Here is a 25,268-nt window from a genome sequence, read left to right as displayed (position 1 = left end):
TCTGCACTGACACCGTGGAGCCTGCTTGAGATTCTCTGTCTCCCTGTGTCTCTGCCTCTCTCTTTCTCTCTCTCTCTCTCATAAATAAGTCAATAAACATTTTTTTAAAAAGTATAGGAGGGGGCATCTGGGTGGCTCAGTCGGTTAAAGGTTTCGGCTTCAGTTCAGGTCATGATCTCACGGTTGTTGGGTTTGAGCCCCACATCAGGTGCTGTGCTGACAGCTCGGAGCCTGGAGCCTGCTTTGGATTCTGCGTCTCCCTTTCTCTCTGCCCGCCCCCCCCCCCAACTCATACTCTCTCTCTCTCTAAGAAATAGATAAACATTAAAAAATTTAATTAAAAAAGTACAGAAGATACTATATAAATATTATTTTATAAATACACTACATATAATGAGAATTTATATGTATGCCATAGGATTATATTAAAATTCTAAATATCTTTAGTTTTAACAGTGTTAGGTAATGGGAAATGTAAATCTCTAGAACTGAAATGAAGATAGGGAATTTGGTAAATATTGTTTCCATATCACTTTGTCCTCATTCTTTTAGGAATTATGTGTAGGAATTGGTTCACTTTGATTATAGCTAGTTTTATAATAGTAAATATATGTATACTACATTGTGAAGGTGTGTTATATGTATCATCATTTCAAAAGTTTACTTCGTAGTATTCTCTCTTTCCTTTTCTGGTATTCTTCCCTGGTTTAAACTTTACAAATGATTAAAGATGTCTTTTTTATTGTTTGTCCTCAGAATGGCTTCACTCCTTTATACATGGCTGCCCAAGAGAACCACATTGATGTTGTAAAATACTTGCTTGAAAATGGAGCTAATCAGAGCACTGCTACTGAGGTAAGACTGTCAACCCAGAGGTTCAAATTCTTTGATCTTAATGTCCATATTCTTTTTATCCAGCTGCAAAGGATCTCCATTATCTTGTCTAAAATATGCTAGAATGTTCATGGGGCGCCTGGGTGGCTCAGTCAGTTAAGCATCTGACTTTGGCTCAGGTCATGATCGGGCTCTGTGCTGACAGCTCAGAGCCTGGAGCCTGCTTCAGATTCTGTCTCCCTCTCTCTGCCCCTCCCCTGCTCATGCTCTCTCTCTCTCTCAAAGAATAAACATTAAAAAAATTTTTTTTAAATAACAAAATATGCTAGGAGTGTTCATGTTACTTGTGTAATGTACAATGATGGCCGTGAACAAAGGACCCAGTGCACACAGTTGAATGAGTTTATGCCTTGATTTGGGATTCATGTCAACTTATTCTTACATGAACTCATGCTTCCATCAATTTGCCATTCTCTAGGTTTTGGGAGTTTTTATACTATTTTAAAATCAGATTACAGTAAATCCTATCCATCTCTTTTCATCACTATTGTATCTGTCAGGATCCAATTTAATTCTCTAAATGAACAATTTTTAATGATCAGAAATTATTCATAGGTATTTGTGTTAGCACAATTTTATGAGGAGTGTGTGACAAAAATAAAGCTGTTCACATTTTCTGAAGCGCAAATTATGGCATATAGTTGTATGACTATGATTATAGCAACAATTAAATAGGATGTTCAAAGTCCATTTAGTATCAAAACATTCAGGACATCTAGACAGTTTAGAACATCACTTTCCTTTTCAAACTATGCATGTCCTCCAAGAAACAGACTTGCTTTGTTATTTTCTTTCTCATTTTTGCGTAGGCACGTTAAGGAGCAAGTTCAGTGGTTGCTTAGAACTGCGATTTCTAAGTGATCCTCCAGAAACCCTTGAGTTTGGAGAAACTGTCTCCAAACCACCACTGTGAGGTGGTGCCTCGTGGGGCCAAAGCTTGGAAGTGAGTGACACAGAGAAGGGAAAAAAGTTCCACTGGGTCATGCCACTCCTCACCCCTTTCAACCAGATTATGCAGGCTGTGTTTTTCCTTTCTCATATTTTGTGCCTCCACTGATAGAACTTTAAAACTCCTGGCTTGGAGTGAGAGATGACTGATAGATGCTTGCCCTCCAGAAACTAAGTTGGTAACTTTTAAGGTCTATTAAGGACTTCCTTTCTTTCTGAACGATTAAGTCTTTAGGTGAAATAAACATGAATTCCTTTCTATCCTGCCCTGGGGGAAGAGATCATCATAATCTATTAAATCCATTTCCAGTCCCTTTGGCAGAAAATTTTTTATGGAGCCAATTGCAATAACTTTCTGACAGCTTATTCTCATTACTTAAAAAAAAAAAATCCCAAGAAACCACTATTAATGGGGCCACGTTTCTTATTTGTTTATGACTGGAAAACACAACTGCCCAATGTAAAATGATTTCAAGTTCTGTATTTAAGACACAGATTTTCCACTCTTACCATGTGGGTAAAGTGTGATTTTTATGATTTGAGGCCTTTGTTTTTTCTTTTTTCCCGAGACACTAATTATGTCAATGAGTAGCATATGAATATCTTCAGGTAAATCTTGAGTAACTATGCGAGACTCTATCTCTGTATCAGGACAACTGAGAAATGTACCAAAATAAGGAAATCTGTGTCTGTTTTATTTTAGTTTCTTGAATGCAGAATCACTTCCCCCAAGAAACCATCACAGTCCAGACTTCTAGTCACCAGATAGATTTATTATTTCTAGTGTATGGTTTAGAGAAATTCTGCTTGCTGGTATTCATAGCTGTCTCAAGGCTCCTTTGGTGTAGCTCTCTGTAGCATTTCAGTCTGGTTCAAAAAATATCCCTTTATATACACTGCATCAGCAGAGGCCATGTTGCACTGTGATTCTCAAAAAATGAAAACCCTCTCTGATTTCTACACAAAATGCAGCTTTTGCGAGTGAATCGTATGAGGTTTGAAGCTTAGCTTAGACATGTGTATGCTTGTTGTTTAAATTTTTAATCACTTAAATAACTGGAATTAATTTCTGACTGAATGGACATATATAAGCTTAGTTGATTAATTCCCCCCTCCCCTTTGCTGGCCCTAATGATTATCAAGTAACATGCATATGGACATTCCCTTTTAGTCTATTGTTCTGTAAAACCTACCATGTTTCCAGGGCTTTAGGACTGATTACTGTTTGATATTTTATATTGTATTGCCAGATACCTTGTACAGTCTCATGTGCACACATGTGAATATGCCTAAAGAAGACATTTCCTCTGTGCCCAAAAGTAGCCCTAATTTGTAAAAATTAACTACTAATCAAGACATTGTGACCACTTTAAAAAGCAGATAATCATGAGATTATTCAATACTTCCATGAAACTCATGTTTCAAAGAAAATAAATCTTTGAATATTTGAAATTTCCCATAATTATAGCAATTAGCATTGGTAAATAAACGATGAAAAATGAAGCTACTGAATTTTCATATGGGTTTCCTTTTTCATGGAGTTAGTTGAGGCGCTTGAAAAAATCATTTCAAATATTCACCCCTCCCTCATGAGGCATAGAACAGAATGAAATCCATGTGGTAGACATTGAAAGTTAAATTCTTTTAGGGGAATTCTCTGTCCCTCCAGTACTAATTTTATAACTCTTAACTCTCCTTCTTCCTGAACATTACCAAAATTGAAGGCTAAAAACTTTTTCATTAGGTTCTGTACTGTCAGCAAATGCCTTGTCTCTAAGAAAAAACAAAAACAAAGTTCATACTCTTTTCATATAAACTATCACAGAGTTGCAGGAGATAATCGAATATGTATATGATAATGAACCTGTTCTTTCTTTCTGAAGAGAAAACTTAATTTGTGCCAAAGTTCTAAATTTAGGCTACTATTTTTCATTTTGCAATGCTACATGTTGTATTCTTCCATTCTATTAAGTAAGGTGTTTATCTAAAATTCAATTCTTATTAAAACAAATTCAAGTCTTTTTGTGGTGGTGCTATAGGAAATCACTTTTTCTCAAAACCCTACAGTTTAAAAAAGTTATCATTGAAAACAAATCGAGTAGTTAGATTATGGTAAATTGCTGTTGTCTCTAAAATGTAATCATTAATATACAATCTCATTGTCCTCATCTCTTCTATGAATGGAAACTTCTGAGACTTGTTTTCAAGCTTTTGTGGAGTAAGGGAGGTTTTAAAATACACAGAGCCTAGGATATATATGATATATACAGATTTTTTTCTATTTGTCACTTTTCTACTAACTGAATACTTGTTTCTAGAAAGAAAACATAGTTTCCAAATTTACAAGCATGGTTATCCATCTACCCCTAAAATTCCTTTAACTTTGGTGATCTGTGCTATTGTTTTTTTTTTTAACTTGTTGCCAAGTTTAGAATTAAAAATCTGTTTTTTCATTACCTAGCACATTGTATCTAAATGATCTAAGTAACATAAAATTCAATGAAGTATAAAATTAATGAACTAGCCTTATTTATCAAAAAGTTTTAGGTTACATTATGTTCCAAATTTGCCACATTAATTGGTAATAGACCATTCCATTGATAATTATTATTGTTCTCCCCTAATCGATACAGAGACATTTAGAAGCCTGCATATTTAATTACAGAATTTATTTCCCTGTCTTAGCTACTGTATCTTTGCTTCTCAGTCAGACTTGGTCTCTCTTATTCCAACCCTTCCCACTTTTTCCTTTTGATTAGCCTGTATACTTAACGTTGGTTCCGATTTTTATTTTCCCATTCTAAACATACATTTAAGTTCACCTTATGTGAAGTATGCTTTTTTAGGGAATGCAGATGTTTTTCAAAATATTTAGAACAGAAGCTAGGAAAATAATCTGATGAAACCAGTCCATAGTACAGCATAGGACAGTTGATCATCTGCTTTAATCTTCACAGGAATATTTAATCCCTTTGCTTTTCTTCTCCATCTTAATTCTTATTTTAAACATTAGAGGCATTGCTTACAGTTGAATCCCATGCTTCCAAAATTTAATTGAGGGTTTTTCCTTCTATTTTGCTAGGATGGCTTTACGCCACTAGCTGTGGCACTCCAGCAAGGACACAACCAGGCAGTGGCCATCCTCTTGGAGAATGACACCAAAGGGAAAGTGAGGCTGCCGGCTCTGCATATCGCAGCGAGGAAAGACGACACCAAATCTGCCGCACTCCTGCTTCAGAACGATCACAACGCTGACGTACAATCCAAGGTAAAAGCTGAACACATTTGTGGACAGGAACTCTCCGGCTGCCAGCTTCCTCCTGGGGGATGATACAGAAGTAGGCCATGGTGATAATGCAAAATTACTTCCGGTAATCCTAAGAGATAAATTACCGTCGGAGGTATTTCAGAAAGAAGGGGACCGGCTGTTGGGTATAATAACAACAAAATTTAAGATAATTGTCTCTTAAAGATGGGGTTCAGCTTTTTAGAAATCTGCTTACTTATTCTATTGGTATGGAATAAGAAAGGTATGGAATAAGAAATGGAATTAGAAAGGTAAAATTGTATTGTATGGATAGCATTATGGATGTCTTTTCTCAGTAGAATGTATTTTGGAACAGCGTATCCAGTTGCAGTGAGCAGATTGACCGTTTACTTAATTTTGCACTGTGTAATATCTTCCCTCTTCTTCCCACACAACACTGCTTCAGATGATGGTGAATAGGACCACCGAGGTACAGTATTGTGGTTATACCAAAATATACCTTGTTTTTATTTATTTTACTTTTTTGCCCAGTTAGAATAAATGCTCACTAATTCGTACTAATGATTGGAATTTCCATTATTAGGAAATTGATTTTAGAGACTTTTCCCATAATTAAGGCAAATGAATAATTCAAAAATTTTAATGTAATATGTATTTGATGTTTTTTTTTTAAATCCGTGAAACTATTTAAATAGCTTACTAGAGTAGAGCATGAAACAGAACTCCTTAATATGTATTTTACTGAGTTAGCTTTACTGTTAACTTTTTGCCAGTAAGAGATATGACCTTCTCTTAATGAAATTTCTCTGCTTAGAGTTTAGCAAAGTGAAATTTAAGGAGGTTTCTTTGCAACTGTTTTATCTTCTTATCTCATTGCAGTTGCCCTTTTCTTCCTGTACTTTTTTAACCACATTGCATATAATCAATAGTGATACCGAGCATATTATTATCGAAGCATTTGCTTTTATCTTGCTAAGTCTTAACAGTACTTGACATGAAATTATCTATTTTCCACATACCAAAGTAAGTCACATTGATCACCAAGAATATTTAGTTCAGAAATCTCTCAGTAGTGTGTGTGTATGTGTGTGTGTGTGTGTGTGTGTGTGTGTGTGTGTGTAGTTTTTCGACCATTGCTACTGAGATGCCTTCTATTGTTGAAAGTATATTATAAAAATTAACCAGTATTCAAAGGCAAATGACTGTGTAGATTGATTTTCACTTAGTTGAGGGGACTTTGTAGACTAACCTCTCATGATCACTGAGCTGTGGATCTAGAGAGGTTTTGAGCATTCGTTTGGTATTTAGTAGTATTAGAGTATTTCTAAAATTAAAATCTTGTTTGTTAACAAATGTACCTATTGAGATATGAATATATTTGAATTAGTCATATTATTTCTTTTGTTCCATATCTGTGCATGGGACTTAGGTCATAGATTTTTTTTAAAAAAGGCCCAATTGGTTGGTGAAATTTCTCAAGACTAGAAACATATAAATTGATATCTTAATTGCTGGTTTTAATAACTTTAATTTTGTAGGTGATTTTTGGTGGTTGTTTAAGAGACGTTTTTGAAAGCAATATTGGCTGTAAACATTGTATTGAAAGCAGCAGTTTGGGAAGATTGGTACTGAGTTAGAAATATTTCTCTGAGGATAATAGAGTAACAAAGAGGAAAGCCTTTCCATTGATTCCCCTGTAGAAAAGTGAACTGAGCTTCCTACCTCCATGGTAACCAGGCAAGAGTTTCTCTGAGGGGCTTCTACGAGCCACATGTCGATCCGAGAGTCACAGTCTGAAGCATCCTCATGGACGGTTGATGAGGCTGTGTCAGACAATAAATTGGTTTATTTTTGCAAATCAGAAAAATAATTTGAAAATGATTCACCAGCAATCACTACGTTCTTTTCCTGAAATGAAATTGTAACTTAAATGGTAGACTTACATTCAGGATATGTCTAGGTGGCAGGAACTATCAAGATACAAATGAAAAACTTCCAGTCAATTATTTCCTAAAATATAAAAATTTGACATTTTATAAAATAACAGCCAGGTTGTAGATTCATGTTTCCCTCCATTTTGACATGAGTATTTGGCATCCTGTAGACACAAAAATATCTTTACCACAAGTGTGGGATTTGGATTGATAGTTACTATTATTATTTTGTGTCTTGTTTCTCTATAGTCAGAAATCATTTGTAGCTAATTTGGTTGATAGCAGGGAGGAATTTCCATTACCTAAGATATCTGAATGCTTATTTAGTCCATTTAAAAAGCAAAATCAACAAAAACTATCAAGTGAATAGAAAAATAACGGTTGTGATTCATATAATATTTCTTAAAAACCATATTATATACCTCAAAGTTCATTTCAAATAAAAGGGAATGATACAAATTAACCTCAAAGCTGCAGGATTTGATATCCAATTCTATAGGAACAGTCTTTATTGTTCCTCTCATCTTTTATTGAGTAATGAGAATTATGAAATTATGGAGAGCAAGAATAATAGATTTTTTAGCATTTTAACAATGAAAGAGTAAATATACTTCTTTTGTGAAAATGGCAAAAATTTCTAACTAAATTTCATCAGAATAAGGAATGAAAGAAAGTATACTTTTCTCCCATGAAGATTTTCAGATTCATTTTTTAAATATTTTGAGAGTAGGAGTGCAGTTGGTTAAGCGTCTGACTTCTGCTCAGGTCATGGTCTTGTAGTTCATGAGTTTGAGCCTCTCATCGGGCTTTGCGCTGAGAGCGCAGAACCTGCTTTGGATCCTGTCTATCCCCCTCTCTCTGCCCCTCACTCACTCACACTCTCTCTCTCTCTCAAAAATAAATAAACATTAAAAAAATTCTGAAAGTAAACAGTTCTCTAATGTCCATACATTTGATTTAACTTGCTTATTATTTTATGTCAATCTTATTGATAAAATTTGGTTTAATTAACATTCAAAATTGTGTTCAGCTAAATTTTTTTTCTTTATTTTATATTTACATTGATGCCAGGTATATTATTTAATTTTTGTTTTTTTTAAGTTTTTTCGTTGTAACAGCATAGTCTCACTAAACAGTTATTAGAGAAGACAAAAATATCATGACAGTGTAAATGATGTGGAATGAATTGTACACCTCTGTAAAAGTTTCTCACAATATTTTCATTGTTCCAAAGACACAATGTCAACCAATGTTGGTTTCTTTTTTTATTGAAAATCCCCAAACTAAACAAAACTATAGTTTTGTGTCTTTCTCTGAAGAAAAAATTTTTAATTCATAATTATGTGAATTCTGTGGCTGAAACCTTATGTTGTTTAATCATATTCTGTTTTTCTCTAAAGCTTAACCAACTCAAGATACATGGTTTTGTATAAACAACAAATCTCATAGACAGATAAATCATGAAGCTAATTACAAATAATGTTGCCAAGAAATATAGGGTATTTATTTACCTGCTTATAGCCTTAGTTATTTAGTATCTTGTAATACTAAAATTTAAAGAGCTTTATTAAAGCATTTATTATCTTAATTGTGTTGCTCACATGTTAGGTAGACAATTACGTGTGATTTTCTTCACTAATCCAGGGACTATAACATATGGAGGTGAAATGATTTACTGTTATTCTCTTTGCTTTCCATAGAGTGGTTTTACTCCTTTGCACATTGCCGCCCACTATGGAAATGTCAACGTGGCAACTCTTCTTCTAAACCGGGGAGCTGCTGTGGACTTCACAGCGAGGGTATGGTTTAAAATAGTTTCTCATTTTAGATAGCAGTAAATGAGAATTTTATTAAAGTAAAAATGAATAACAATAAAGTTTTTTTTTCCTTGACTGAATCTGTGCTGATATATTAGATTTTTCATTTTTTTCTTTGCATCATAGCACATCATCATGACCCAATACATGAAAAATAAGAATGTGTAAATCCACAGGCACACAAATCATTTGTAGTAGTTAAGGAGGATCTTAGTTCTGACCTCAGTGTGAGTAGTTATATTTAAAGATCACTCCATGAATCATGAATGAGCAACTTCAAGTCAATAAACAATTAAACTGTTAAAACATTAATTATCAAATGTAAAAGAACATTTATACAGTGTTATGATCATTATGGGGCATATAATTTGACAGAAAAATGTTTTTAATGAATTGAGAATGTGCTCATATAAAGAGTCTAACCAAAATACATAACAAGACATCATGTTGCATTATATGTTTAATGGTATGCTTTCACTGAAAGAATTCACTTACATGCTAATTACAAAACTCAGTATACTCAGTATGAATCAGTAAATGCAATATTTGAATATTTGCAAAATTACGACATATAAAAAATTAGGTACCTATTCTTGCCATAATGATGATATACGATAGCCAATAAAATAAATAACTACAATTCATATATATGGTGTTTTTGGCCCTGAGAAGTCTTCTGTATTGAAACTGTGTCGAGTTATTTACAAGTTGTTTTTCATACTGAAATATTCTGAAGAAGATGTTTTTAAGAATCTTTTTTTTCTAACGGTTATTGAATATGTATATTTACATCCTGTTTTTAAGTATAGGAAACTTTAAGATGTCAGAATCTTTCAGTTCATGGATATTTTAGAAAGAGCGATAGACTTTGGACTAGAGCTCTGTCCTAAGTAGAATCTGAAATTTTGTTTATTATGCGAAAGTGCTCCCTTTGTCCCTTGACAATGTGTACAATGTAGTGTGTACATTCAATTCATATGTTGTGGTTATAGACAAACTTAATTATGCAGTTTCATTCCATTTTTCATTCTCTAACTATAGTGCTTTGTGGTTTGTGTGCTTTTTTGTTCCTTAAAAATCAAAGACATGAAACTTTAAAAATCTTGAATCAAATTACCACATGGGTCACAACCTTCTTTGTGCCTTTTAACACAAAGTTTTCACCATCATGCCCTGTCATACCCAACATGCTCTTATTTCGTCTTCCCATGGTGTAGAATGGAATCACCCCTCTGCATGTGGCTTCCAAAAGGGGAAACACAAACATGGTGAAGCTCTTACTGGATCGTGGTGGTCAGATCGATGCCAAAACTAGGGTGAGTGTCTCTGTTCTTTGAATTTCCTACCATTTTTGTTTTTTGTATTCTTGAAGCAGGCACCTTAAAATACCAGTGCTTAAATATAAACAATGCATTTTCAAGGAAATTGCTTTCTTGGATTCAATTTAAATTTCATACAATATTTAAAGGTTTCTCATTGGAAAGTGAAATTAATATTTGCTCTTAAGTGCTGAAGAAACAGAATGCTAGCTCCTCAATGAGACAGTTTTTTAAGTCCATGCTTATTTTGGGGAACAAAGATCAAAGATTGAACGGAAGCGTCTCTGATTATCAGCTGTACCTTTCAAAAACCCAAACTCATAAAAATACATTAAGCTTTGAGATTGTGGCTTTTACATAAAATATTTTAATACATGTTGACAATCCTTTGCTTCTAACTTTCCAATTTTCAGATCGTTTTTCTTAGGTGGTCATACTATACTGACCTGAACAAACAATCTGCTATATGCTTATGGAACAAAGGCATATAGTTATTAAATTGCACCTTTAGTCAATTCAATTTGATACAAGTCAGTGCCCTTCATTCACTTCAAATTTGTTAAGCAAAATGTAATTCTGAGCTTTCTATACTCCCAACAAATAGATAATAAGATAGGCAGGAGAATACAACTGTTAGAAGTGCAGCCTCTGAAGGCTGACTACCTGATTTCAAATTTTACTTCCACAACTTACTAGCTGTATGATATTGGCAATTGACTTACTATCTTCTCTGAACTTAGGCTACTGTTGGTAACCTATCTCATACGGTTGTATGAGAATTAACTCTTAGATTCTTATTATTTATTTTTTTAAAAGTGGGGGGGGTCAATTACTTAGCTACTCATAATTTTTTATTATGTTACTGGAATTATAAGTAGTTACTTGCTTAAACATTAAATCAGTACTTCAATATTCGTTCTCTGGAATACATTTGCTTAATCATAGACTTCAGCAAAATTTTAAATATTCCTATAATGTGAACATTTTCAAATATACAGTGGTGTAAGAAGTCTATACAAGATTGGGGAATAGGATGTATCCCTTGTGATATTTTATTCACTTTGTTTAATCCTGGGACTTTATATTTTCAGAGTCAAAGGACTAGGGATCAAATCTAGTTCTTTTGCAAATCTTGAGGCTGGCAAATGCTTTTATTTAATTAGCCTTATCATCTTTGTGCTTCTAAGAACTACACCAGTCCCAGACTGTACATTCTGTTTTTTAATGACCTCAGGAACTGTTGCTTTCTTAATCTCATTTCTCTAAGACATTTGGTCCAGATCATCTACGTCATGTTATCATGTGGGAATTCTAGGGTGGTTTGCTTTGTCTGTCAAGATCTTTGTTGTAGTGTCTACTGTCTTTGCATTAGAGTTTTATATGATTTCTACTCTTTGCTGTGTTGGCATGCCTTTTCCCTTGCTGTGCTGTAGGTATGCAGAATTTGGAACCATTATGCACAGTGTTTCATGCCTTGCTTACTTGTTTCTCATGTTTAAAGGACACTTTCTGTGCCTCCTCTTTTAAATACGTTATTAACATAATGTCTCCCTTTACACTACCTCTCCATTTCTATTGAGACTCTCTAATAATTGAGAGTACCAATGGAAAGAAAGCACTTGGCAAATGCAACAGAATTTTATCTTGGCCAATGTCTTCAAAATCCGCATGCTCTTGTTAGTATTTTTCTGGAGTATTCATTCATTTTGAGGCAAGTGATTTTGTTCTTATTGATCATTGCAATATTTGCTTAGTTCTTTAAAAGATGCTCTAATTTGCATAGCCTACATACATTTGCATATGTAATTTAAGTCTAACTCCAATTAGGGAGTGCGTTTTCATAAAAAGCATACTAAGATGTGGAGAGAAATGGATTCTTATGCTAGTTCTGCCATTAACTAATTGTTCTTGAGCAAGTTAATCAAATATAAGCTTTGGTTTCTTCTGTAAAAGGAATATTTGGGCTGTATTTCGTCCAATGAAACTTTTAGATATACAAATAAGTTGAATTTCATTCAAGAACTTATAAATCAAAAAGTAGATTTTATAATTGTATACATTGTGTGGATCTTCTGTTCATTCATTCCCTAAACAGATAGTTTTTGAGTTCCTACTTAACGCCTAGAGATACAGCAGTTAATATGATAGACTAGGTCCCTTTACTCACAGAGATGCAAATTAATAGTACCCAAAGACTTAGATTTGCAGTATGCTACTAAAAGTTTACTAATTGGCTTTCAAATTAGTTTGTTTCAAAAAACAAACTCTGATTTGGAGCTTTTGCCTTTGCTGACTTCTGTAGTGTAAATACTCCCCATACCTCCATCATGGCCAGTTAGAGCTACCAATAGGGTATCACTGAATACAAAATTGGGAAGAGATGTGCAAAAACTTGGCTCTCACTAGTTTGTGTGGGTTGGCTCCGGCACACCCCAGGATTGAGTACAGTACAGTATTGAATGGTGGTACTGAGCTTTTCCCACCATAAGTTAAAATACTTCCTTATCTCTAAGAAGTAGGATTTTAAAAGCAATTGAATTCTTTTAATTCTGGCTGTAACTAAAACAACTATATCTTTCTTACCAAAGGCAAAGTCAAGTAGAAGGTAATACTGAAATCAAGGACTGCGGTCTGGAATTTGGAGGCTGGTTCTGCAACTATCACATTTTATTTTTAAAGTAAAAGGAATCTGGTTAGCTTTCTCTCTTGTCTTTTGAAAGTATATTTTAAAACAGAAAAATTTTACATTTACTGTTGACTGCTTTTTAGGTAGTACCATGGAGGCTCTACATAAGGAATTAAGAATAATATTTTTTTTTCATTTTTTATCATAGAGATCTCAGTTTCTTGTAGCAAACATACTAGTCGTAAACATTCTCAATCTAGTATATTCTATCAAGGATTTTCCACCTGATCTTCTCATTGTTAATCTCGTATATAAGGTTTTCATTATCTAGAGAAAAGCAGAATATGTAGAGGCTTTCAGGTAATTAAAAAAAATCTTGCCCACTGATCCTTTCCCACTTTTGCCAGCACTTTGTCAATCACTGAGACATTGTGCATGTCATTGACATTCTCATCATTGACTGGGATCTAGTGGGAAACTGAGAGCTCGGTTTTCTGCTATCTGAAAAATCTCACATTAATGTTAAAAACATTAACAGAAATTTCATAGCTGGTTTAAAATGGTATTACTAATCCAGGTTTTATTAAGAACATTATTCTGTCTTTATTTTTAAACTTATATATTATTTATATGTGGAGATACTCCATATAAGGTTAAATTATTGAAATGCATGTTTCAATGCAAACGATGAAAGTATACAAAAACATTAAAAGATGATGAACAAAAACCAATATATCAGAAAAAGTGTTCATAATTATTAAAGCAACAGCAATAGTGGCCACCAATTCTCATATGCTCACTGTTCTAGGCCCCCTGCTAAGTACTCTACAAATATTTTATTTCCTTTTCCTAACAATTTATGAAGTGTGTATTATCTGCTTGTTGAGAAAATGTGGAGGCCTTCATTTGAGAAATGAGACTCCCAACGGGAAAAGTGACTTTCAGAGGAGTTATGTAACTTGACCTAGGATACACAGGGTAGTAATTACAAGAGCCTGTGTTCATACACAGACTTCAGGCTGCATCTACAATCTAAGCAGAGGGGAGGAAGGGAAAAGGTAAGGAAAGAACTGGTTGTAAAAAGCTAATGCTGTGGGCTATCAACTGGAAAAATGGTGTCCCTCTAACGTTGATTGATTTAACCTATTAAGGATTATCAACATCATGGTGTGTTATGAACTGATTCTAGTGAAGAAAAAAAAAGAACAAAAGGAAAGGAACCGTGGGAGGGGAGGAATGTAAGCTTTAAATACAGTCTTAAGAATTTAAGTTAAAAAAGGTATTGAACAGATCATTGCCCCTAGGAGTTAAAAAAAAGTAAATAAAAAAGTCCTGGAACACAAAACCTTGGTAAGATTCAGGGGGTGGGGGGCAATAATGAGACACTGTACTTATAGAAAATATCTAAAATCTATTCAGATTGAGCATGTTGGGAAACTTGAATTTAGTATAATTCCCATATCCTTGATAAGGGTAGATAAATTGCATCAGATTTAGAATCAATGCAATCCTTACTGTTCTTTGACGTTCTTGTGTGGTTTTAAGTGTTCTCTATATTTTCCTATTGTTATTCTGAGAATATCAGAAGATTTCAACATGATTATACAATGAATATTTCATGTATTCTGTAGGAAAAATACCTATTCTAAAAATGATTTAAGGCAGAGTCCCCTCATCTTTCAAACAAAGGTTGTAAGTTAAACAGGATAAGAAGAATTATCCCCATTTTATGTATTGTGAAGTTGAGCCTCACAGAGAATATCCATAGTGGCTGATCTGAGACTCACACCTGAAGCTCCCTGATTCCAGAGTCCATTCGCTGGACCATTGCATATAATGCCTTCATTCACTACAGTTGATTTCTCAAACTCTAGTTCTCCATGGAGCCCCCACCAAGAATATGTTTGAGAAATCAAGCTATATCTAATAGTTATATAAATTAAGTAGCAACTAACGCTCTGTACTTTAACCACAAGGTATGTTATCAAGATACAAAAGCACAATCATCTTAATCGCTTTGCCTGCACAGTTACTTTTTTTAGACTCCTCTCTGGCAAACTTTAAAATAACTTGGCATCCCAACTACAGTAGTTAAATACTTTTTTTTTTTTTCTGGAAAGGCAGTCTTTCCATGCTAATTCCTACATATCTAAAATTGCAAGGTCTATTTTGGATATTCAGTATCTTAATACTAGCTAAGGAGATTTAACAAAGCAAAGTACCATTATAATTCAAGGTTCTAGACCGGGGCACTTGGGTGGCTCAGTCAGTTAAGTGTCTGGCTCTTGATCTTGGCTCAGGTCATGATCTTGTGGTGCCTGAGTTTGAACCCCACCTTGGGCTCTGCGCTGACAAATAACTCAAGATCCTAGCCAGGACCAGAGTGCATGTTCAAATTTGATCATTTGAATATGGATTTATTAAAGGATCTGTTTATAACATTGAGGGTGGATTGTAGGGAAGGCACAAAGGATAGTAGAGTATCCCCAGAGCTACCAACAGCAGGGCTCATTACCAACCCTAGGCCTGCAAGGTGAGAAGTAGGTTGCCAGAACTTCAAAGGAGAAAACTACATGATGGAGACTGCTTTGGCAGGAGCATAATATTTGGTAAAGAGACACAGCCAGACTAAGGAGATCCTTTGCAGAGTGGCTTCAGGTCTTGCTGCATTTTCCATAGTCAACCAGAAGCCAGAGGGCAAGGTGGCTCACCAATACAATCTAGAGTTCTTTCTGTCAGACGTGGAGCAGAGGAGAGAAAGGTAGAGCGTGGATCTGGAAGGTAAAGGGAAAATACCTAGCATAGGATCCCAGAATGTTGGGATAGGAAGAGTGTTGTGATTCAGATGACTTATATTTATTAGGGGGAAAACATAATTCAGAACAATCGTCCTGGAAACAGAGACACAAAAGATAAGCTATTAGAGTTCTGGAAAATTCAGCTTTTGAAGTCCTCTTAACGTCCCCATCCCTCATTTTCTCTGAATGTTACCTACCTTCTCAATGTCTTTCCCTATGACAATCTTTTTTTTCCCCTTAAGCTTGAAATCTCTAGTTAATTTATGTACTCAGAATTTCATTTTCTCTCTCACTTCTTACCCATCGTTCGTACATTTTGCCTGATATTACCCATGCACTCTGCTCTCTGGCCATTTCACCCTAAAGAGAAATAAAATCCAAAAGACAGAGGGAATTTGAGGATTTCTCTGGAATCAGCAACTACCTGAGAAGCATCAAGGTCAGAAAGTTTTATAAGTAACATAACACACAGTTGTGCCATAATTCTGTTTGACACCTTTTTAATGCTATTATTATTAATAACAAATTTCACCTCTGAGAAATAACTATGTAGTTTTTAAAATGTTGAAAAATATATGTGGAAACCTTTAGAAGAATGTGAAAAACATGACTTTCTTCTCATGAGCAGCAGGGAGCATTTTAGGAGAATTTATAAAACTAGTAACAATTCAAGAGATGCCATAGATGGACAAATTAGGTTAAGAAGAATTTGGGGGTAAAATTGTGTTAGGGCAACCAAAATGAAAATAGTTTAATGATATAACATCTGGTTGTAGTTTCAAGCAAGTAGGGTTTTCAAGTTCGACAAATGCAACAAACTCTGCCTTTCCGTCTTCCCAAACAGGGAAACACAGGGCCAACAACATGTGTTTTTACATTGAGCCTCTGCATGTGAGATCTCGCTTGCCTACACCCTCACTCTGTTTCATCCCTATCTTTCTTTTTCTCTCTCTTGCCCTCTGTCAGGATCTCTCACTGTCTTGTCTTCCTCTCACTCTTCTCCTCTATCATTTAACTAATAGCAGTTCTATTACTGATGTATTGAATCACTAGGAACAAGTTCAGGAAACCTTCTCTTTGAAGTGGCATAAGAGGCAATCTTTGTGTGTGTGTGTGTGTGTGTGTGTGTGTGTGTGTGTGTGTGTTTAAGTTAACTCAGGCTTAATTCTTCAATTCTTTGGACAGGATGGGTTGACACCCCTTCACTGTGCTGCAAGAAGTGGACATGACCAAGTGGTAGAACTTCTGTTGGAACGGGGTGCTCCCTTGCTGGCAAGGACTAAGGTGGGTCATTATGGGTAAGATGGGATCTAAAGAACTCTTTAAGCCACTTTTTTGAATATGTCTTTTCTTCTTGAAATCAAAGCATTAATCAAGTATTTTCTAATTACTCAACAATTGCGTGCTAGAAATGAGGAGTGTATATCAAACTGTTTTAAAGTTATTTTACTATATTTTAATTGAATATTTATTTGAAATTATTTGGAGCAAAACCCAGCCCACATATTTAAAATATGTGTAGAATGAACTTAATCTTTAAAGCTGTGCCCTATAGGCCATGAAATGGTAGTTTCAAATCATATGTATTATTTTCATTCTCATACTGATACCATGAGTGTTGTAGAGTTTTATCTTTAAAATGTGACATATTGGGCTGGATAATGCAGAGATAATTGTAGAAAGTTTTGTGGAGAAAACTTATTGAAATTTAAATGAAAATAACAAAATTTCACCAGTCATGTTGCAACCAATAAAAAACATATATCAAATTGAGAACAGACAGATTTGCTTTTCCACAAACTATAAAATAGTCACTAATGAAGACAATGGATTACCTAGATGAATTTTTTACTGGCTTTCTTATAATACCAAATATCACTTATATGTAAGGATGTAGCATAAAGTATCTGTGACTGCATGATTGTATCTACTCATTTATTCAGTCATTCATTCATCCATGCATACAATTATCATAGTGAGTAGCTACAACGCGCCAGGCAGTGTTCTGATCACTAAGGAACTATCAAGGTAAATAATACACAGTGTTTGTTCAAGAAGCTCAAAATTGAGTGGGTAAGATAGATAAGGAGATAATAACAAAAAGTAGAGCTATGTTCAGGGTAAAGAACAGGGAGAAGATGAACTAATCAGGTTGGCAAGCTGATACCATAAGCCTGTGAGTGGAATAGGCACCTAATGCCAGACTATTCTTCCCCTTACATAAAACTCCCAGTTTTGAATCATCCATTATTCCTCCTTGAAGCAAATATTCATCTATCTAGTCACCCCCCCCCCCCCATTATTTGAAAATGCTAGCTCTTGGCAAACTGACTCTTCACCACAACCCCTCTTCTAATACATGATGACTTTAATGATCTTGGCCACAGCTGTAGATGACCTTTCTGGTTGGCCTCTCAATTTGGTAACTGTAAACCCTGTGTAAACCCCCCTTTCTGTGTCTAACCTCTGACTCTCCAAACACCCCTGTATGTTTTAGCTACCTTTCTCTGGAACCCCAACTCTAGAAATGTGTTTATTCTTCTGAGTCCATCAGCCACTGTTTTACTGTCCCTCATTTACTTTTATGCCCTCACTTTTGCCCAGCATAATCATTCATATCACTCCCTGACATATTCATGCTCACTTGCTATATTTGACCCTGATCAAATCTTGCAGCTGAGTGTGGTGGCAGAAAACACCCGGCCGTACTGACTGTGTTCACTATAAATTCATAATTGCTCACCTCAAGTTGACCTTTAATGCTGCCTGACAATCACGATATGTTTCCCAAGTGTGTTCGCTCTTACTCCCTGCTACCTGACTGTTCTATACTTTTTTCTTTCTTTAGACTTCTTTGTCTGTTGTCACTTCTCACAGCACTGACAAAACTGAAGTAATCAGAAGAGAATTTCTGTAGACTCCTGTCTTCCTATCTACCAATTACGTGAATCTGTCCATATAGTCTGCGTTCTCTCCTCTTGCTATTGTCTGACACAGTTGCTTGCTCCTCTCTTCTCAAAACACTTTCCTTTCCTTATTTGTCTTCTGGGACATTACACCCCTCTGTCTTTCCTTCTGCTTAGTCTCCTTGCCTGTCTCCTCTTCCCTCCCACATCGCTGAATGTTAGAACCTCCAGAGCTCACTTTGTTTATTTGTCTATCCATACTCACTAAGAAATCCCATCCAGTTTCATCTTTAAATACAACTTATACGCTGATGACACACATCTATGTATCTCCAGAGCTCTATATTGTAGATGTCAACTTACCATTGCTGCATAGATGTCTACTGTGCATCTCAAATTTAGTACGTTCAAAACTCAGCTGCTGATATTTCCCTCACCCCTACTCCTAATTCTTCTTGTAGTCTTTTGATCTCAAATGATGTTTATTATCCCATTCTTTCAGTTTCACAGGTCAAATACATCATGCAGTGCTTGAGTCTCCTCTCTCTTCATATCCTATCACTAAACCTTGTCACGTCTTCCCTCAAAATACCTCATAATTCAGCAATTTCTTAACAGTCTTATTACCACCCCCCTGGTCTAGATCACTATCAACCCTACCTCAATGATTGCAAGAGATGCTAATTTGACTCCCTTTTTCTCATTTAACCCCATTCGGTATATTCTCAACAGAACAACCAGAGTAATCCTGTTGTCTTAAACCTTCCAAAAGCATCCCAGCTCCCTCCAAGTAGAAATCAAAAAGTCTACCCTGCCTTGTAGGTCTCTTGCCTGAGTTTCTCTCCTTATTCACTCCTCTTATTCACATGTCTTCAGCTGCATTCTGCTCCCTACTGTTCATCAGTCATGCTGGTGGTCTCAACCGGACATGCTTGTATTTGCTTTTCCTCATCCTCAAATATTCTCCCACAGATGAGCAGGACCAGCTCTCATACTGTCATCATGTCTTTCACCAAAACTCACCTTGTCAGCGAGGCTACTTCTGGCTAGCCTATCCACAGTGCACTCATATACACAAACTCCCTTGGCCATCCAATGCTTTAGTGTTCTTCTTAATACTGGTGGCCTTCTGGGGCGCCTGCATAGCTCAGTTGGTTAAGCATCAGATTTCAGCTCAGGTCGTGATCTCCCAGTTTGCGAGTTCAAGCCCTGCATGGGGCTCTGTGCTGGCAGCTCGGAGCCTGGAGCCTGCTTTGTTTCTGTGTCTTCCTCTGTCTCTGCCCCTCCCCTGCTCACACTCTGTCTTACTCTATCTCTCAAAAATAGATGTTAAAAAAAATTTAAAAAAACCAAAACACTGATGGTCTTCTAACATACTATATATTTTAATTCTTATTCTTTTTGAATTGTCTGTCCACCACACATTACCTCCATGAAAACAGGGGGTCCCTGTCTGTTATGTTTCTAGTTGTACCCTCAGTACTTGATCAGAACCTAAGTAGGTATGCAGTAAATATTTGTGAAATGTAACAAAGAATTAATTGCTGAAGATTTTATTTTCCACATAACTTTTAAGTGGATAAAACCACATTAAAGATTGATAGACTGTCAGAGACACATGCCACACATCACCCCAGATACTGCCAAGGCCTGAATTTCTTCTACACTTTGCCCTTATGCTATCTCCCCTCCAATGCATAAATACCTTCTCATCACTCTGCTCTTCTAAGTTCATTTCAAGAATTTTTTAACATAAAAGCAGTAATTATGGGCAGAGTATTTAAAAAACAAAGAAAGTATATTAATAATTTCAGAACCGCATACTTCTGCCACCCACAAATCACAAGTGAAGACTTTGCTGTATTTGGTTTCAGTTGTCCCTCATTGTTGAAATCACCTTCCTTGTTGAGAATATCAGGCCTTCAGCACATTCTGGCTCTTTATCCAGACACAGTTTCTACTTCTTTGAATGTAATGACTTCCAAGCTGGGTACTTGGTCAACAATTATTTCCTAGTCACTGTATTTGCATTGCTTATTAAGAAAATACTCTTTTTTAATGGGCAGATGTTTTCTAATTTAGTTTCTGCCCTAATTTGACATATTTTTTCTTATAAGCTTATTTATTTAAATTTTAAAACGAGTGTCTTACCTAAACTGATAATCCTCAGTGAATTACCCTCCTATCTTACATTCCTGCTATTGACCTTCTCTGACAATTAAGACTAACGCTGTTTTGGGCACCATCAATGATAATAAATTTATATTATTTTCAAAATTTAAAAGCTGGGAGGTCATTGGCACATGATCCACATTTGTCTCACACTTTTCAGCCCTTCCCTGACTGCTGTCTCCAAGTCCAGTTCACGTCTCATGATAGGAAAAAAGGAATTCTAGAATTTCAGAGCAGCACGGATCTAAGAGATGATCAAAATATCTTTCTCTCCTTGATGAACCCACTTTCTCCTCCTTCATCCACACCCCCCCCCCATTTAGAAGTAAAGAAAATCTTGCAGAGAGATTAATTGAATGGAATCGGATACAAATAATTTCAGCATCAGTCATCGCTTGTTTTAAATATCTAACATTGCCCTGAGAATTGTGAGAGCCATCTGACTTGCCACACAGTATCATGTATTCATTCACAAAAGACGTATTAATTTCTGTTTTGCCTAAAATAGCATACTTATGAAATTAAATGTTCTCTTAGCTTCCCTCAGCACCTCACACAGTCTACCATACATTTAGATGTCAAGTGGAGATTATTTTTCCCTCTGCTACCAACTGTACCAGATATCAAGAATTGACTTTGCTGTGTTTCACAACCTGGAAGTCATGACTGAAATGTGGACTTGGTCTTGTTGTGTTTTCGATATGCAGAATGGGCTGTCTCCACTTCACATGGCTGCACAGGGGGACCATGTGGAATGTGTGAAGCACCTGTTACAGCACAAGGCGCCTGTTGACGATGTCACCCTAGACTACCTGACGGCCCTCCACGTTGCTGCACACTGTGGCCACTACCGTGTCACCAAACTCCTTCTGGACAAAAGAGCCAATCCAAACGCCAGAGCTCTGGTAAACCTGGCCTAGTCCACATTAACAGAATAGAGACTGAGATCAGTATACCATAGTGATTGATCAATGGTGCACCAGCAAAGTGTGGTTACATATATGAAGTTAATTCTGCTAAGTTTGTTGCCTCCTACAAGTGGCCTGCCTACCTCATGCCTTCACAGTTTGCTATTAAATGATGGTGAGCGAGGATAGATTTAGGAAAACACCAAGGTACCATTTCCACAACTAGCAAGCTTCAGATAGATATGAAACTTCTGTAGCGGTAAGCACTTTTAAATGGAAAATAGAAGTTGAAAATAGGAAATCACAAAATAAATTCTAAACACCTCTATACCAAGTCAGAATGAAAGTGTGGAAAAGTTGAATGTTATTAATCCCTATTTGGGGAAAAAAATGGTTTTAAAGTGCTGAGTAGGTTTGACCATGTTAAGACAGGGTAAAATGTAAGCCTGCAAAGAGTTCACTTAGAGAATTTCCTTACTGACCTGATTCCCCAAACACAGTCTAATAGAAAAGTGATGCTTAGCACTTTCCTGCTTCAAGAAACATTTCATATAAACTATTATGGGAATTGCTCAAGAGAAATCTACAAGAGGCTGTTCCTAGAGCAGCATATGTATTTCCCAAGGTCTAATATTGAATAAATCTTCCTTGCTTCACTTATATTCTAACAATAATCGTTGGGAGTATTAGGCATGTACTAATTTATGCCTCTTGTTTCCTAATTCTCAAACTAAAAGCAATCCTTTATCCTATACATGTACATGGTTTATGCCAGTTAAATTAGTCTTCAGATAATATTTAAAATGAGAGAGTTCCATGAGAATTATTAAACAATAAATCTTATTTTTATTAGAAAATTTTCCATTGGAATCAATTTATTCCTAATTGCCCAGGAAGCAAATATATTTTTAGGGTTGTATGAAATTATGTAAGGATATTTATTTTCTTATAAGGAGGAAAATACTCACTTTCATTTGGATAGTGGTCAATAAGCTTATAAAATATTACACTCTCATAATTAAAAGTCACTTAAGTGCTACACATACATTTGGCTATTTATACCTGGCTTACTACATAGCTTATAAATGGGAAGTGACTTGAACATCGTGAAGAATAATAAGTCATTAGGTTAAGTAAGACAATATGCTTTCTTGAGAACTGCTAATGTAGAAAAATATTGACTGATGATCAGTCCCCATTCGGACAAGCAAAGTAACTAACTGGCAGAACAGATATAGCCATTCTGTATGTAGGGATCATTGTTCAAATGATAATTGTTCAAAGGGATAATTGTTCAAATAAAATTATAATACTTACACATAAGGATTAAGCATGGGACTAATTAACAAATTTTTATGTAATTGCCCCCAATTCCTACACATTGCCTAGTTTGGAAAGTTAAAAACTGTCTTAGAGACATCTCCACATTCCTTTGCCTCAGAGATACCTTATTCCACTAATTCCAGAAATTCTCCATACTTGTCTTGAAAACATTCAAGAACTTAATAATCATATCTTTATAAAATGACAAAACTGAAAATGTTTTAATGTAAGAAATATAACTTCTGGATATAAAATATTATCAGCATAATTATTTCTGCTAATACACAACAATTCCTTATAAAAATTTCTTAATGGAAGATATATAACTTTTGGAGGTAAAAATTATTAGCATAAATAATGGTTTCTGCTAATTTGCAACACCCCCTGCCTGAAGATGTTAGCGAAGCTGAAACATTTATTGTAGAGGCAGTCATGCTTGTAGAGTTTTGAAGTCAAACAGGTGAACGGTTTTTATGCCCTAAGAAATGGTCTTTCATCAGAAAAATAGATGTTTACCTTCCATGCACCTTCAAGCCATTTCATCACCTGACCAATCAGTATACTTTAAAACATCTCAGAACTTCTGGTAAGGAGGCCCATGCAGTTTTCTTTACTTTTGTTTTTCTCTGTAACCGCACGAATAGAATTCTATACAGGCCCCCCACATATACACAAAGTTCGGGGCCTACGGGAGCACATACCACTTTTCTTTCCAAATTTTCAACACCTACAGCATTTGAAAAAACGGTAACATTACGTGACGATGTAACATTATTGCCTGCAATGTGCCAGCATGGAGTTGCGTGAGGATCGTTTCTGCATGTTTTCAACTAACTTGATTGTCTTTTGCACAGAATGGTTTTACTCCACTGCACATTGCCTGCAAGAAAAACCGCATCAAAGTCATGGAACTGCTGGTGAAATATGGGGCTTCAATCCAAGCTATCACAGAGGTAGAAAAATGTTTCAGCCTGTCACGAAACATTCCTTCTCTTACTCCTTCTTTCCCTTCCTGTCCCCCATCTTCTGTCCTCTTTACTCAAGTGTTATTTATCTGAAGAAGTCCCCAAAGCCCCCACTGGTGCAGAGGAGTAAAACTGCTGTTGCTTTGTTTCGCAGTCTGGCCTCACACCAATACATGTGGCTGCCTTCATGGGCCACTTGAACATTGTCCTCCTTCTGCTGCAGAACGGAGCCTCTCCAGATGTCACTAACATTGTGAGTATGGCTTGGGTCAGAATAACCACAGGGAGAAGGAGCGAGAGGAAAAGAGAGTATGGATGTGTGTAGGGATGTCCGTGTGTATGTCATCATAGGTAGAGCAGCCGAGTTTTGAGAAGAGCCTCCATAATAACAAGTTATTAAAATAATCACCAGACCTTCGCTGAGAACAATTGTGTTAGAAAATAGAATGTAAGCTGTGGAAGCTGTTTCAGCTTCCTGGTGCAGATGGATTAAACATGCATCGTAAATCCATTTATTAGAACAAAATACATTCTGAAAGCTCCTCAGAATGTGAATGAATAATTGGTTGGAATAAAATCTTAAGGACACATTCTAGTTGCTTGAGTGAATTGTATTCCAGGTAATTTTGATTGTCATATGAAGTCAGTACCACAATGACTCATAGCAGATAGTTAACCAGAGATAGACCCATATTATGGATTTTCATTTGATATCAGATTCTTCCTCTTTCAATAACATGGACTTTTCATTTTCTAACCTTACTTTGATTTTTCATTTTGATTTGATTTTGTTTGCTAGAGTGGAGCCTCTCTTACCTGAAATAATTATACCATTATGACTTTTTCGTGTATCTTGAAATGAATGTTGGTCTCCAGACAACGTTTTTTCTGCCAGGGACTACTGGATGTCCCAGAATTCTTCTGCCTAATCTGAATTAGGATTTTAACTTCCAACTTCCTTATGTTTCTTTAATTTTCTTGGAGTCTGCCACTTTAAACTTTGATCGTTGAATGCAAAATTTCTCCTTACTCTGCACAAGGTGTAGTCAGTATTTAGAGCTCAACAGGGGGCCACTGGAATATTGAGATTTTTTTTAAGTAGGCGATAGAGATAACTCTCCCCCAATAAGCATCAGTGCTTATTATTGAGTCATATTTTCAAAAGCAATTGATTGACTACCATTGTTAAATTTTGGTATATCATTCCATTTGAGTTGTGAAACAGAATGTTTTCATTTTCATTCCCTCTCACTTTCTCATGTCTTTGCATTTTACACACTATTTCTGTGCTAAGTTTCTGATGCATGGACAAAATCCATGTGAGATGAATTAATTTGGTTTAAATATTATTTAATACTCTCTCTTTATATTATTCCCAATTGGAGCATGA

The 25,268-nt window shown here is 35.7% G+C and overlaps 1 protein-coding gene across 50 annotated transcripts in view; it reads left to right on the top strand.

The window, feature by feature from the left end:
• Positions 1-25,268, top strand: part of ANK2 (ankyrin 2) — a 671,502-nt gene that overhangs the window by 526,599 nt on the left and 119,635 nt on the right. For 44 of the 50 annotated variants that reach the window (XM_043569982.1, XM_043569997.1, XM_043569984.1 and 41 more), the window contains 9 exons: positions 757-855; positions 4,925-5,110; positions 5,556-5,579; positions 8,745-8,843; positions 10,079-10,177; positions 16,790-16,888; positions 21,390-21,587; positions 23,768-23,866; positions 24,033-24,131. In XM_043569982.1, coding sequence (XP_043425917.1) covers positions 757-855; positions 4,925-5,110; positions 5,556-5,579; positions 8,745-8,843; positions 10,079-10,177; positions 16,790-16,888; positions 21,390-21,587; positions 23,768-23,866; positions 24,033-24,131 — 1,002 coding nt within the window. The remainder of the gene's footprint in view (positions 1-756; positions 856-4,924; positions 5,111-5,555; positions 5,580-8,744; positions 8,844-10,078; positions 10,178-16,789; positions 16,889-21,389; positions 21,588-23,767; positions 23,867-24,032; positions 24,132-25,268) is intronic. The other 6 variants (XM_043570198.1, XM_043570029.1, XM_043570010.1 and 3 more) reach the window with 2 other exon arrangements.

The sequence above is a fragment of the Prionailurus bengalensis genome, chromosome B1 (assembly GCF_016509475.1).
Source record: "Prionailurus bengalensis isolate Pbe53 chromosome B1, Fcat_Pben_1.1_paternal_pri, whole genome shotgun sequence".
In the NCBI taxonomy this organism is placed as follows: Eukaryota; Metazoa; Chordata; class Mammalia; order Carnivora; family Felidae; genus Prionailurus; species Prionailurus bengalensis.
This window is presented reverse-complemented; position numbering and strand designations above follow the sequence as displayed.